General features: G+C 47.2%; 1 protein-coding gene across 5 annotated transcripts in view; it reads right to left on the minus strand.

The window, feature by feature from the left end:
- Positions 1–101: 101 nt before the first annotated feature.
- KIFC3 (kinesin family member C3) overlaps positions 102–16,054 on the minus strand; it is a 43,411-nt gene continuing 27,458 nt past the window's right edge. For 3 of the 5 annotated variants that reach the window (XM_014597065.3, XM_006271693.4, XM_059713691.1), the window contains 13 exons: positions 15,478–15,651; positions 15,002–15,149; positions 14,261–14,391; positions 13,917–14,028; positions 12,427–12,608; positions 11,964–12,068; positions 11,138–11,268; positions 9,544–9,667; positions 8,076–8,205; positions 6,992–7,221; positions 5,270–5,422; positions 4,088–4,196; positions 102–2,735 (listed from right to left, as the gene is read on the minus strand). In XM_014597065.3, coding sequence (XP_014452551.1) covers positions 2,710–2,735; positions 4,088–4,196; positions 5,270–5,422; positions 6,992–7,221; positions 8,076–8,205; positions 9,544–9,667; positions 11,138–11,268; positions 11,964–12,068; positions 12,427–12,608; positions 13,917–14,028; positions 14,261–14,391; positions 15,002–15,149; positions 15,478–15,651 — 1,755 coding nt within the window. In that variant the 3' untranslated portion in view covers positions 102–2,709. Of the gene's footprint in view, positions 2,736–3,051; positions 3,096–4,087; positions 4,197–5,269; positions 5,423–6,991; positions 7,222–8,075; positions 8,206–9,543; positions 9,668–11,137; positions 11,269–11,963; positions 12,069–12,426; positions 12,609–13,916; positions 14,029–14,260; positions 14,392–15,001; positions 15,150–15,477; positions 15,652–16,054 lie in introns of all 5 variants that reach the window. The other 2 variants (XM_019497306.2, XM_019497305.2) reach the window with 2 other exon arrangements.

Below are 16,054 nucleotides of genomic sequence, written 5' to 3' on the forward strand. Positions count from 1 at the left end.
AGTGACAGGATAATTTGAAGCAAGTGTTCTGAGCTGTTGTCCCAACCAGTCCATAAGATAGCAAAACTGGCAGCAGACAAATGAATGGCAGCCCAGAAGAATTAGCTTTAAACCATTTATTTAAAATATGTTTTGTTACAAAACAGGATTTTTTTTATTAAAATACATAAAAACATCTAATTTTACAAAAAGGCTGGATTTTAAATAGAACCCATTGTGGGAGAGAAACAGCAGAAAGAGCTGCTGTGAGAAGGAGCAGTCAGTGCATTAGAAATGGTTGCTCTAATATATGAGACCAGAACATACCTTGTACTCTTCAATGCACCTGCTAGGAGGCAATGTGGGCAGCTGCTCCAAATGCTTTCCCTTCCATTTTCCACACCCCTCTTAGACAAAATCCAAACTTCACTACACAAAAGAGGGGAGGGTTCTTGCTTGTGTTTTATTCAGCAAACCTGTAAACAGGTTATGAATATTTCAGATACTTCCATGAGCCTACGTTGGGATGTTTGAAAAGAGATTTAAACTAGCTTTACCAGTTGTTAATTGGAAGCTTTTTATATACTTTCCAGAGCTACTCAGTGGCCACCTTCCTGCACAGACACATTCCAAGTGCTTTTTGCACAGCCCTGTATTACAATCATGCAATATGAATGGGAGGGTACTGCTGAAGAGCAGGGCAGGGGTGGTAAGAAAGGGTTCCCTTCTTTAGCATTCTGCTTCCTGTGCACTGGGGCTAGGGTCTGAACTTGCTGTTGCTGAAGCCAATGGGAACAGACCCCTCAGCCTGCTGAGCTATGCAAGTCACAAACCATGGCTGTCCTTAAGGGGGTGGAAAAAAACTTTGGACATCACTTTATGTAGCAGTAGGACTTGGAGGTACAGACTAACCAGGAATGGAAGACAACAAGGGGAACAGACCAACTCCCCTTTTTTTTTTTTATTGCTGCTTTAGTCATTTCAACCTTGTTGGTTCAGACACAGGACAGAGCTAAACCCAGCATTGAGCGCCCACAGAAATTCCAATTTGGGAAGCAAGACAGCTCCAGACTTCAGGTACCAGCTGGCTGGTCTGACCTGTTTCAGCTGCAAGCCTGGACCACAGCCACAAACAGTTATTTAAGGACAGCAATGGCTGCTTTGATCTAGCCTTACGCTCTATGCCTATTGCTTTCCATCTCCTGCAAGACAAGTAAAGCTATGAAAATCACTTAAAACGCCCACTGGGCCTGGTGGTGGAAGAAGAGCTGGATCTAAGACATTGCAGTTGGCTTTGAGCAATCCAGGGTTTGAAGCACACTGCTGCTATTAGCAATGGCCAGCTGCTGCTTTCATAAGCTAATTTTTCAGGCTGCATCATGCCAGTACACAGGAAGGAAGTGAAAGGACTGAGGTTAGAAAGAGTAATCGAGTCCTTGGGTAAAAGCTGGGGCTTGGCTACCTTTTCTCAAGCTGTGATTTTATACCATGCTAAACATAACCCCTGCTCCCTGCTAAGGGAGACAGGACAGCAAGGGACACACAACAGGGAAGAACTAAAACTATGGGACTGGTCAGCGCTCCTTTCCATGGTCTTGTCCCCATCCTCCTGGCTAAGACAGAGGAAGGTACTGCTTAGGGTAAAAGGTATATTTGCAATTGTGAAAATATAAGAGGGTTTTCAAGTCAATGGACTGCGACTTCTAGAGCAGTAAGTTATGGCCTCACTCAATATGTAAGTGCTGTTTAAATCCAGGCACAAGACAGAGGCACATGCAGCACCACACCTTGGGTGTCCATCAGCTCAGAGTAATCCAAAGTTCAGTCTTTTCCAGAGCTCTCGGATATGTAACAGGCAGAATCCAATGGAAGGTAACAGACATGCCAAGAGATCTTCATGAGGTTTGGCCAGAAAACCTTGAGCAAAGCATCTCCTGTTTGGGTTGTCTGAGGCAACCAGGTTCCTTTAGAAGTTTTGCAGCAAAGTATGTGAGGAAGCACACACACCTCCCCAGCCAACACAGCTGCCACCATGAGCTGATCCTGACACAGCCAGCCCGACTATGCACAGAGAAAAGCAAACACACATGTGGTTGTTGGCCTGGAATCAAACACTTGTGACGATACTTTTTATTGTCTTAAAAACAAAGCCAGGGAGATGGGAGGAGCACCTGGCAGCTCCCCTCTCCCCTAAAAGTGATCAAAAACCTCCATATGGGAAATAAAAACCAACAGCTGACAGTGTCCCAGAGAGGAGATACAATCCCTTGGGTTCCAGTTCCACCAGAACCCAGCTCTAGGCATATCCATTGCCAGCAATGAACCCCATGTTGCCCCTCACCAAGCTTGGAGATCCTCTGCAAGGACACAGGTCCTCCCAGGAGGGTTGTCCTGTGTCCTCTACCCAGGACTCTTCTTTCAGAGATGGACTGGAGAACCTGTCACCTGCCAGCCACATTTTACATCTGCAGTGCAGTGATTCTGAGTCCATGCGCGCAAAAGGTTCTGCCTCCACTCAGGAGCCTGGACAGGAATAATATCTTAACTTCTGGCTCATGGATCCATTCAAATGGACAAGTGCCCAGTCTGCATTGTTAGTCCTATGAGATAGGTGTGGAAGAAGAGAGGCAATTAAGTTTTCACCTCTTTTAATACTCAAGAGTGATTCTTAGCACCATGCACTGATTGGGTGGAGGACAGCAGATCATCTTCCCCTTGCTGGTGTGCTCCTCACACAGGGACTGGCCTCAGCTTTCCTACAAGGAAAGAAGAAGAGAGCATCTAGACAGCAGCAAAGAGAACAACACGCAGCTCCTGCCCATCAGTCTCTAAAGCAAGCTGCACATGTAGGGTCTAAGAGCTTGTCCCTGCCGCCACCAAAAGAAGGCCCCCAGCTGAAACCCTGGCAACGTGGTTTACCAAAAAGACAGTGCCCTAGACCCTGTTTCACACCACTCCCAGAACACTGGCTCCCATTCACCATTTAGTGAGCAGATCTGATCTTCTCAGCAGAAAATGTCCTGAAGCAGAGACCTTCACCGCTAAAAGAATTAAACCCACTGATGCTCATACCTGCACACACCTCCCCAGAAGCCAGGGCTGCAACTAATGTCAGGCTGAAATTAAATTGAACAATAGGGTTTTACTGTAGAATCTATGAATAGCTTCCACTCCCTTATCCCCGATGCCAGAAAGAGACCACCTTCTCCAGTTCACCAGCAGCCTCCCTTTCAGGGTAGGTTGCCAAAGCATTTTCATTGTGCTGCCTTGCATTGTTACATGGCCATTGCTGTTCCCTAAATGAGAGATGCTCATAGCATATGACTACAATGAAAAACCCACAGCCAGGCACATGGATGATGGAGCAGTGACAGAGTAGAAAGGATGAGGAGCTCTGCCTAGGCAGAGTCACTGTGGAATCAGATTTAAGGTCAATTTCACAGCAAGGGGATAGCAGATTACAGTGAGAGACTTAACTGGGACTGCTCCACATGATCAGTGGCTGGCTAATGAGCTTACATGAAGAGAACAAGCAGCTGGGTCTCTGCTGAGCACACACTTGTTCATTCTGCGATTCGTCTGGGGAGCAGTCTTGCCACCGCATGGAGTAGCCAGACTGTTGAGACCCTATAACAGCAGCCTAAGCTACAGCACAAGGTGCCAGAGTATGTGGGCACCTGGGCAAGTTCTCTTAGCTCATAGAATCTCCTTCAACACACCAAGGTAAGACATACCAAATTCAATCTCTCAGTCACTTGTGGCATGAACTTCCTAACCTCCTGTAGGAAATGTGAATTTACCCTGCATACCATACCCTCTGTATGAGGTAATTTGCCTGAGCAAGATCCTAGGCCACAGTGTCAATGCTCAAGGGTTCACTGGGGATAGGAGCCAGGACCTTTCTAGACAGTATACAAAAACGCCTTCAAGATGACTCCTCTTCCTACTCTGAGGAGCCCTGAAAGGAGTGATAAGGAGGGAACTGGCACAGTTTGGGCAGCAAGTGAAGAACATGGAGTCTGTTACTCACACCCATGTTTACTAGAAAGAGTTACATGAAGCAGGAGAAGCATAGAGAAACTGAAGGTGACCTCTCCGCTACACCCACCTGAAGTCTGGAGCTTCCTCCGGAGAGAGCTTGCCCGCCCTGTGGGTGCCCCAGAGTTAGAAGAAGAATGTGTTCGAATAGAAGGCGGGGCTGCTACTGATGATTCACTCTGGAAAGAGAGAACAGGAGACTGGGATCAGTCTACAAAGAAGATCAACAATAGGGAATTATTAGCTGCTAGTCCCTCAAGGCTTAGTAGGATCAGGATGTCTCTATCTACCATCCTCTTACAACAGGTTTACAACACAGAAGTTGGGCAAGAGGCTGACAGCTGTTTCTTTCACTAAAGAGTGCATTTGCACACTAGTCTAGAGCAAGGTCTGAAAGCAAGGAATAGAAATGTCTACTCTGCTGAGTTGTGGAAAGCTTTCAATGTCCTGGCAGATCCCATCCCTGTTGAGACTACGACATTTTGACCTGTCAAGAAGCAGAGAAAATGAGAGACAGCACTCCTGGAGATGTGCGCCACAGCTTTATACTACTCTGTAGTCAGGGGCAACTCCAGGAGAAATGGAATGACTCCTCCACCCTCTTCCAGTGTTACTCTGGACTTTCTGCATCCAGCCATACAAACAGTGTCAAACAGTCTCAAGAAGGAAGGTTGGGGGAGGAAAGCAAATGACTTATTTGATTTGAGAGAACTAAACAAGGCCAAACCCAACAACCATAAATGGTATCTACAGAGGTTGTTCTCCAGAAAAGTGGAAAAGGAGCAGAGGCAAGTGTCCAAAGGGACTAAGTTCTACTTGCAGTTGGGCCCATTACAGCCAAAGCCAAACAGCCTGTGCTAGCCTAGGGGAGCTTGCAAGGGAAGCAACATCTGAGCACAAGCAAGGAGTCCTGTCTCAAGAAGAAAAGTGTCCAATGCAGCCAGGGTCTGCATCATTAAGGGATTAAAAAATAGCCAAGACAGCAATCACCCTACAGGATCCCCATTGCTTGCAGCAGTGAGAAACTGTTCAGGCATTTTCTGAGCCACTGCAAGCAATGTCAGCTCCGCAGGGAGGCTGGCTCAGAGGAATTTCCAGAAGTTGAGCCAAGAAGGATGTGGAGACCCATGCTGCTGGTACGAAAGGAAGTGAGGCTGTTAAAGAGCAGGGGAGAGTTATGGGGTGGGAATGGAGTTATGCATCACAAGGAAACAGGCAGCATGCATCAAAAAAATGAAGAGAAAAAAAGCACCTGGGATCGTCTAGTTACCTCCAGCTGCTCCTGACTGGACCAGGACATGAGCTCTGCTTTCCGGGACACAGGGCCCAGTTCCACTGAGCGTACCCTCTCAGCAAACTTTAGGGAACAGAGCGTCTCGCTTGTGTTCTTCTCAGCTGGAGAGACCTGCAGCCAGACAGAAATGCACGGCATGCATTTGAGCTCCTTGCGCCACCTGAGCCCGCATTCCCATACTGCTTGCACCAGGGGCTGCGTTCCTGGATGGGGAACTGTTGCCAGCAGACAGCTCTTAAAGTGGGGGGGCTAGAGAAAATTAAGCTCCACCTGTCAATCATAGCAAAGGTATCATGTCACTGCTGCCAAGACACTATTATTAACGATACTTTCCCAGTATAGCACTGTGCACTTATGCTGCCTGTAACTGACACACACTGCTTGGGAGAGATCTGAAATAAGCTATAGCAGGTGGCAGCCATTCAGTGGCTCTTCCAAAGGGAGAAGACATCGGCATTCCAGTAATTTATTGGTGGAATTCCTGGTGTGGAGGGGATTTAGATAATGCAGGAAACTTAAAAACCACAATCCATGAACAAAGAGAGGTGTGCTGGAGGATAGCTGTTTAGTAGATGATAATGTTAAATCACAGCAATGTGTGCTGGGAGAGGGAGTTGGGGAAAGAACACCTACAACACTGCAAAAAGCCCACCTATACCCTAGACTGGACATGAATAGCTTAGTGCAAGATTCCTCAGATCTTTCCATTTCCAAACACAACACAGTGACCTTCATCTTCTGGAGTTTAACAGCTCCCCTCCCTCTTCTCATGCACAGCCAAAAGAATTATGAGAGAGAAACTAAAATACAAGGAAGACTTGGCACTATAAATGTACAAGTAAATGGAGCTTTCTGGGAATCCCCAGTAACCTGAAGTGATTTTGGTGCTAGAAACGTATCCTGGAAGATGGTGCTATGCTCCCTGGGACAAGGTTCTGCCATCTAGACTCAGGCTGGCACACTTCCCCTTCTTTCTGCACTGATTTTCTCACGGCTCTCTCCCTTTGTAGCTCAAACTTACACTGATGTCTTTCCCCTTCAGTCCCTGAAGCTTTCCCTGTCCCTGTGCCAGTCCCTGAGGGAGCAAAATTTATTCCTTCTCCTGTATCTGCAATGGACCTGCTGAGATCCTCTCAGATACACCTGTGCAAATTCAAAGATAGCAACAGAACAGTACAGGTATCACTGAAGGAATAATAATATGAAAAAAGGGGTTATACACAGGTGTTGCTAAAACTATTTTTTGGCCTTCAGAGCATTTATTGTTGACAATAATAGATGGGATGAAAGGAATTTAGGCTGACTTGCAGAACTGCAGCTGCTGCTAGTTAGAAGAAAACCTATCTTTCCATTTCTGAAGTCAGCACATTGGAGAGAATCAGTGACAACACCTGTAGAGCAGTACTGGGCCTGGGCCTTGTTACAGGGTCCTTTTTCAGAGTAGCAGTGTACCTCAAGTGAAACCTTTTCTGCCTGTGCTCGTCCAAACTGAAGCACTTCCTTTATGAGAACAGAGAGCTCATTTAGGTCACTTCCTCCGACCAGCAGCAGCACCATCATTTCTGCTCCACGGAATTCCGTGTTTCTTTAGTATTTGGCACTGGTTAACGTAATGTTTCCTCAGTCAGAGACAAGTATTCCTCCCCTATCTCTTTTTGCCCAGCAGGCCCCAGACCCTACCTGCACCATCATGAGGGTTTTGCTGTCTCCGCTAAGAGAGTCTTGAAGTAAGTAGGTCAGTTTAGAGTTGCGGAACGGCACGTGACCCTGGCGGGATCGCAGAGCGTAGATCACATCTCCTAGTGCTGACAGTGACTTGTTGATGTATTGGGCCTCCCGCAACCTGTTCCCCTCTGCCCCAGACCGGCCTACCCGCTCTGATCCAGCAAGGTCTACCAGGTTCAGCTTCCCTGTAGGGACAGAAACCAAAAACATACATACAGTTTTAGAACAGACACTAGACACAGACTTAATAGCCCTGTAAAGCTACCTTTTTGAGCCATGTGGAAATAACAGGTACAGTGAGGTCTACATAGCAATTATTGAACATGGGGAGGAACTAAGAACACAGAGCTGGGGTGGGGGGGTGGGGTTCATAATGAGAACTGCAATGAAAGAAACCTGCAGCTCAGCTTGCAGCTAAGAGGTTCATTAAGTTCTGTTTTATGAGCAAAGGTGGATAGCTCTATCCTGGATGGGCCAGTGCCAGCTTATAAACTTAGGGTTCATCACATTATATCTAAAGCAGCACAAGATCCAGGCTCGTCACTTGCCTATACATGATACAAAACCTACACAGCTACTTAGGCACTGCTGAACACAGCAATTGGTTGGGGGGTTTTTTAAAAGGTCCCAGTAGACCCTTGTAGCAATCACCTGGTGCCCCAAAGCATGAAACAATGAGTGCCTTATTTTAGCAAATGTAACAGGTGTTGATTAACAAGGCTTTCTTTAAAAACTAGCTGCAGCATCCTACCAATTCATCCCCATGCTGAATGCATCACTTCCCAGCTCTGCCACTGTCTCTCAGTCCTGATCTGCAACCCCCTGAGCATACCAGCCCCATGCACAGACTCCCCACAGTGCTAAATGGGGTGTGTTTCTGTTTCTATGATAAGCATACACCAGCTATTTGGTGGTATCAACTTAGTCCATGTTTTTCATTGAATCCCAATTCAGGAGTCCAAACCCAAATCCTCAGTACTGTGTCCCTCAAAGCGATCATTACAGCTCCTCCCCCTCCACCCTAGCAAGAGAGACAAACCTGTGGTTCTAAGTCCTGTGCTGTAGTCAAATCCTCTTACTGTGATGATAAGGAGAGCATGAGACCGTGAGCTGTGCTCATTCAGGTTGGTGCACTCAGTCGCTCTGTTTATATGCCCAAATTCAAACACCTAGGAAAGAGGCACAAGCTGAACCTGTGTATCTTCACAGACTTTTTGGATGTATCCAGCCCACATCTGGCATTTTCTTATGTGGAAACACAGCAGCCTACTCTTTTCTGCATCTCTCTGACCACTATGCAGCATTATTCTGCATTTTTTATGACTAGAATTTAGGCAAGACTAAGGTGGATGGTAAGTCTTTCCTTTCTTATAGGTGTGGTTGCACTTGGCAGTTACCAGCCCTCTTTACCAGCTTCCTCTCTGCTCATTCATCTCAACCTTTTTTGGTGGAACCATTCACAGAGGGACAAATTTGTCTTCAGAGATTCCCAACAAAGATGAAAGCTAGTGTCCATGCAGAAAGTATTAGGGATTTATACCATGAACAATTAGATCCTGTGAACTGGCCTGTGGCCTAAGAGCTCTTCACAAACTGCAGCCATCCACTGACAAATTATAGTCCCTACTGAGATGCAGTAAAATTAGGTGAAATGTCTGGTAACCTGCTAATACCCCAAGAGCCACCCAATCATAAGAATTCTTATTTTTAAGCTATTTGGTATCGACTTCCAAGATGCTCCTGTCAATGTGGCATTTGTCACATTATACGCAGGGCCCTATTTTGATCTACCACTATCCCTTTCCCCTTACAAGTGCACGCCATTGTAAAGCATAAAACATACTTCAGACTTCTGCTTATCTCTGTTCTGCACAAACCTGTCATATCTTCCCCATTTACTCTTGCAAAGTGCTGAACCATGACAATGAAATTGCAGCAAATCCACACGTGTACAAAAATGCAGCTGGTATTACAGGCTGCCTCCTGGGCTACTTCTACTGGTGCTTCCGATTCAGTCTGATGCATATGGTCTAGAGGCTAACACCGCATTTAGGAGTCTAGAAGGGCTTAAGATCTGGGCCTCCTTCCCTTCATGTTATGCATGGAGGTATGAAGCATGGGCACCCATCTGACCATACACTGTTCACACTACTTCAGCAGCTCATCTCCATGCTTCCAGAAGCTGGAATACCGGTAAATCTCTCCAAGGCAGAGGGGTGGTTTATACTTCTCCATGAAGTAACTTCTACCTAGTTCGCTCCATCACTGGGTACTTTCTCTGACCTTCTCTGCCTCCTTTGGTCTATAATCAGTGTGACTGCAGCTTGTGCAGAACTACCCAAACTGGCTTTGCACTAGAGCTAGCATAGCTGAGGCAGCATTCACCCAGCTTCTCAGGCAGATTTTTCATCTGGTCACGAGCTCTAGGCTACCATAGCTACACTGGTGGCAACACCCGGCCTCAGTTACTGCAGGGTAGACATACCCTTGGGTCTCCATCTTCTTACCTTGTTGATATCCTCAACACTCTGCACCTGGAACTCTGTCAGCCCTGGAACATACAGCTGCCCACTGCCATCTGGGCATAACTTGATGTCCAGCTTCTCCTGAGGCTCCTTCCCAAGCAAGTCCCTGAAATGACAAATAAAGTGACTCCCCCTACACTGAGTCATTTTACATTTCCTCCATGAATGGTTTGTCACACACAAAGGACACAAGGCTTTTTAATCTGACTACAAGTGAACTGATCTCTCCAGCTAAAGAGATACAGGTGATGGCAGTACAGGTTCCTATTATTTGATTCCCTCCGCAACCCTGCCAGTCATTTGGATTGCGGCCTAGAGAGGACAAGCTTCCTCCACCATTAGGAAAGTAGGTCTCCCTTGAGCCTCTTCCTCCCAGTGGTTGCCCACTAATAAGTGTTTAACTGGCTGAGGTCAGAGGAAGGCGGGGTGAGCACAGACTAACTGCTCAGTTGTCCTAAGATTTTTCAAAAGGAACCATTCCCTCACTGGGATGTTTCATGATATATTTATAGAATCTCAACTCTTCTATACTCTCTGGGTTATCTGTCGGTCAGACGTGTAACACAAAATAGCTGTATGGCTCCTAGACATGGCCACATTCAGAAATTCCAGTCCTCATTTCTCCTGATCCAAATCACATTTGGCTTTGTGGCTTTTATTATATCACAACCAGACAGTCTCCTTCTCAGGTTCACTAGATCTGGCTCCTGTATTAACTCATTCTTGTGGTACCATCTTTTCCATTCCACCCCCTGCCAGCTCTCACCCTGACAGAGTCCACACAAGGAAGAATGCAGAGAAGGAAAATACTTCTCATTCTTCCACACCCTAGTTCTCAGTTTCCCAGTGTATCAAGCAGAATGCTGAAGGCACAATGCACAGGCAAAACCCCTTAATGTTAAAAAAACTCCCCAATTAATTATTCCTAGGGCTTCCAAATCTATTAGAAAAAAAGAGAGAGAGGATGAGAACAAGCATGGAGTGGGGGAGGAAGAGAATCTCATTGTTAGCTGATGTCTGAGCACGTTCTGGCATGAACAAGCAGCCACATAAGCTGAAGGCATTTTAGGAACCCAGGGGCTGGGAAGAATTCCAGGCAAGAGTTCTGGAAGATGGGAAAAATCCCTCACTCAGCCTGAGCTACAGGCCTGCAACATACCAAGAACAGCACGTACTGCCAAGGAATATCTTGGTAGGCTGAGGATTTGTGAGCTGTTCCATTACCTATACATGGGATTGGTGAAAGAGGCAGTAATGCAAGACAAGCCTAAAAGGAGAATGGGACTGAAGGGAGTCAATTCTATTTTTCCAATCACAGAGCATTTGCATGACTAATAAGCACAAAGAGACTTCCTGCTAAATAAGACAAAAGCAGGTGTCATTTGCACAAAACCCCAGTGGCATTTAGGGTGGTGCAGGGACAAAGTGGGTCTGGAGGCCCAGGCACTCCTGGTATTCCTCACAAGGCTTGCCCTCCCCCTAGGGCTACTCTATGCATCATAAATTAGGATATCCCTGCCCCTCTTGTTCAGGCTTTTTTACTGCCTCACATCCTTCCCTTTTTCTCCCCTTTTACCTCAGGGCTTCATTGTAAATCTCTGCCACACTGACAGAGATGACATAGTTCCAGTCAGATGCTTTTCCCCGCACTTCAGAGAAGAGCAGCTGGAGAGCTCGCTGGTTAATTCCCGGGTTTTCAGGAGTTCCCTGATGAGCAAAGGGAAAAAGAAAAATCTCATGTTACTCCTTCCTCTGCACTAACATAACAGAACAACTGGTGCAGGACTCCTTACAGAGCTCAAAGTGAACACTTGTGAGGATGCGGCCAAGATCTCACATTGGGACAGAGCTTGAAACAGCTGTCCACGTCTCACTGTGGAATCACTAACATTAGTGTCCTGCCTCCCCGCGGAAGAAAGGGAACAGCCAAGGAGCTGCAGAAAAACCAAGGTCCAACCTTCCGCTCCAAACCCTTTTGTGGTTGACAGCATGTAATTTCAGTGGCAACGTGCACCCCCTGAGAGTGCCAGTGGGGGGGGACCCTCCCCACAATCAGCAGGATTTGCCACAGGGGGGACCCCCCCAGTCACTGGGGGGGCACATGCTCCCCCTGACTAAGGCGGCACCAGTCGCCCATGTGTGACTTGTTACACACTTAGGAATTCACAAGCCATCCATTCATGGTCTTAGTCACTGTGACAAAAAGGGAACCTGTACAGTCACCCGTGACCATATCAATTACACAGTCATCTAGGAACCAACCCATCTACCCAACTGTCAGTTTACCCATGCACACTTCCTAGCTGATCCAGAAGTGACAATGCCGAGCTGTAAAATATAGCAAACAGAGCCGGAAGAGAGACCAAAAGGAAAAATGGAGAAAAATTAAAAGGAAATTTTACCTCCATAGTGTAGGTCTTGCCTGCACCTGTCTGTCCATAGGCAAATATGCAAACATTGTAGCCATCAATGCAAGAAGTGATCAGGGCCTGAACTTCCTGGAACACCTGCCAAAGGGAAGCAAACAATGCATGATATTCACTTATCCAGTCCCCCTGCTTCCCCCCACCCCCCGGTTAATGCCTTGCACAGGTTACACATAAGAGATTCCAATGCAGCCAGTCATTTCCAAGCATGGCCTGCAAGGCTACCTGAATTCCACTCAGCCTGCTTACTGCTAAATCTGGAAGGAAGTGCCCAGTTCGCTACTAAATCACATTAATTGTCTTTTCTCCATCTCTCCCCTACAAAAATCAGGGACAAGCAAGTGACTGTCAACCTCGTGTCCATGTCCAAATTCACAGTGACCCAACACCTCTTTTCTGGACAAAGTCCACACCAATACAGTGGTATAGAAGGACTTACATCTTCCTGAGTTGCATGTGGGGGGAAAACTTTGTCCAGTTCAAATGACACCAACTTCCCCTTGTGCATCAGATGTAGGATAGCGTCATCGTCAGGGTCAAAGGTCACTTGATTGACAGCTTCTGGCCCTTCCCCATCCTCCTTATTTACCGGCCGGACTCTGCCAAACACACGTATATTTCCTTTACATGAAAAAAAGAGAGACAAGGTCAGGTACCTTATTAGCTTTCCAGCATGCCCCATCATTTCCTCACTGTGTTTCTGCAAAGTCTGGTGTGGTGAAGGGGAGAGTGGGGAGGGAAGAGACGTGGGGAGGGCAGGCCCCCGCAGTGAGGGAAGAGTGGGGCTGGAGCAGGACAAAGCCACAGCTCATCCAGGGGGAGCTGAACTTGCTCAAGATTATCTGGTTTCACCTCTCTCTTGAGAAAACCTTCCATAGGACTCCTTTGCTTGCCTGGGTGCTGCACTGGATGGGTGGAGGGCAGGGGTGCATTGATAAACATTTTTGGGGCCAATACCGATAGCTCATTTTTAAGGAGGAATATCGGCTGATAGTGATCTGATTTCCAATACCAGCCCTGCAGCTTGGAGAGCTGTGTGCAGGTGTTAAGTCTGGTGTGGGGAACAGGGAGGGAAGGGGTGTGGGGGGGGCAGATAAAGGCCCATGCAGTGAGGGAGGAGTGGGGCTGGGGCAAGCTGGGGAGGGGTGGGCACGGGATGGAGCAGGAAGGGGTGTGTGGCTCCCGCCACTGCGTACTGCTTGTCCAGGAGCCACTGGTCTGGCCCTCGGCCACTCATCTAGAGATTCCCACCGCTGCTCCTGCTGCTCGTCCGGGAGGGACAAGCCGCGGCTCTGTCCCGCACCTGCCCCACCCCAGCTGGGCAGAGCTTGTCCCAGCCCCTGCCCCAGCCCCACTCCTCCCTCACCGTGGGGGCCTTCATCTGCCCCCCCAACACCTTTTCCTTCCCCCCTCCCCTTCCACTACAACAGACTTACCAGCTGCATGCACTTCTCCAAGCTGCCAGGCTGTGCTCCTTGCTGCCTACGTGCTGCACTGCAGCTGTGTGTAAGCATGGGCATTTATCGGCCAAATTATCAGCCACATCAGGCCGATTTCTCATACAATAAATTTTCTTTACATAGGTGCTGATCCGATATCGGACTGATGTATTGGTGCACCTCTACTGGAGAGTGATGTGGCTCCTGCATGGGGACAATCATCTGAACTATTAAACCATGTCTCAAATGGTTACGATTTCAAGAGAGACCTCGGGCTCTTATAAATACGTCAGTTAGTATACGTAAGTTCCTGTCCCTTTTTTTAAGGTCACCTCTCCTTCCAACTCCCCACCTCAAAGTCAGTGATTCTAGCTTGAGCAAGGGTCTAACTTCCATCCTGTAACAGCACTTGTACTGGGAATTCTGTGTATTTCTGCTGCTACAGGAAGATGAACGTGACTTGTCCAGAAAACCCTCCTCTCATACAGACCTTTCAGCCGCACCAGCTCATTGTGACATTTTTTGCGGAGTTGGAGCTCCCTCCGGTATTTCCTTAGTAGCTCTCGATTTGTGTTGTTTACCTCCTCAATTGCTTGCCCAATCTGAGGGAGCAGAGACACAGACTGAGCTACATGTGAACATATAGAACCCACCCCCCGCAGCACAACACTTTCTGCTCAGTAAACCTAACAACAAAAAGGGGAGGTTGGCATCCCATGTCAGGGAACTCATGGGTCTCTCTCGGATTCAAATAGCAAGACTAAATGTTGCAGAAGAAGGATACCCACTTGGTCCTGAAGCAGTGCAGAGTAAGAACTCCCCCATCTTGCTCACCTCTGTCTTGGCATTGCGTAGGGTCTCCTGAAGTAGGAGGGGGAAGTCTCGGACCTGCCGTTTCAGGCTGTTATAGTCATTTGTGAGGGTTCTGAGCGCTGGCTGGAGTGTGAGGAGATTTGTCCGGACTCCTGCACATAAACAAGATGATTAATAAGTCTCACATTAAAGAGAGGCTGTTGCCCTACATACAGAGAGGACTCTACCTTCAAGAAAACAAACCCTTCCCCTGATTTGGGGCTCTAAGCCTGAATGCAAATGACCAACAGGGTGGATGACAGAGAAGCATGAGGGGTGGGGTGAGCCACTAATGCTGTAGGGCAGCGTTTCTTAACCTGTGGGTCACGACCCAAAAGTGGGTCAAAAATATGAAATGGTTAAGAATGAACTTTAAAAATGGATTCTCCTTTAAAGGAAAAAACATGGGAAACCGTGGCTTTTTCCTTGCAGGCTGTCAGATTTCCAGCCTGCAAGGGGCACCTGAGCTGCTTGGGGACCCTCATGCCCCACATGCTAGGTTGGGACTGGCTATTGATGTTTACAAATGGGTCCTGGTACAAAAAATGTTGAGAACTACTGCTGTAGGGCACGTCTAAATTCAACTGCAGCTTCCACTGACTAACTCCTGAGCAAGTCCAGAGTCATGTGAGTATCTGTTACCTCACCTGAAAGAGGAATTCCCCTGCACCTGAATCATGCAGACATTACACAGCACACACATTAGTTTCCCTTATTCCTCACCTGCTAGGTTCTCATGGACCGCTTTCATTTCTACTTGAGCTCGTGCAAATGCCTCTTCAATGGCCTGGTTCTTCTCATCTTCCATCTTCTGCATCTCTTCCAACATCTGTCCATGAGCCTGCTCCAGCTCAGACTCATAAAGCATGATCTAGGAAGGAAACCACAACAGAGCAGTTAATCTCCCTGTAACTGATGGCAGCCTTATTAGCACTGTGGGTTCCCCAACCTTCACACTGCTGTACTTATTACCACACGCTATGGGACAAGATGAATAAGACACACACATACACTAAACAAAAGGACCCATTCAACAGGAAGTAACTTTACAATGGAACCCCTCCAAGTTTTTCCCCATTATCTCCCCTGTGGCACTACATCCAAGGCTGACTGCAATCTGTCACATTCCTGTAGCCATTTTTGTCCCTTTCTCACAGACAAATTGACAGTTTTCCCACCCTCTGAGCTGTAATAAATACCTGGGCTCTAAGCTGGGCTGCAGTCTTATGTGAGTTCTGAAGCTGCTGCTCCATCTCCTTCAGCACCTGCTTCTGCATGCCCACCTGCTCCTGCAAATACTGGTTTCGGGACTGAGCTTCACACAGAGCCTGCTTTGCCTTGGATGACTCCACTTCCACCGTTTTGATGATACACTACAAAGAAATATTCCAAAATACAGGCACTTGAGAGACAGAGAGAGTCTGCAGGAACCTCCAACCAAGTAGAATCCACCTGACCTAGCAGAGACCTGACATAAGTTAAGTCAAAGGCATCAAAGCATGAACCATTACAGACGTTACTCATTTACTTAAAATGCTGCGATTCTAACTCATGGGTTTTTACTTAAAAGACTGGGATCTTTACTGGGGCAGTATGTTTTGCCTAATTCCACACACTATACAAGCTACAAACAAGCAACAGTGTTCCACAACTTGCAAGCTGCCCCTGGATTCTCTGAGCCAAGCTCCAACCTAGTTTACACTCTGTTTAAAGTCAATGGAATTGCTAGGAGGCAGAGTTTGGACTTTTCTCTCTAAGCAAAATTGAAATACAGGT

Source organism: Alligator mississippiensis, chromosome 10 (genome assembly GCF_030867095.1).
Source record: "Alligator mississippiensis isolate rAllMis1 chromosome 10, rAllMis1, whole genome shotgun sequence".
In the NCBI taxonomy this organism is placed as follows: Eukaryota; Metazoa; Chordata; order Crocodylia; family Alligatoridae; genus Alligator; species Alligator mississippiensis.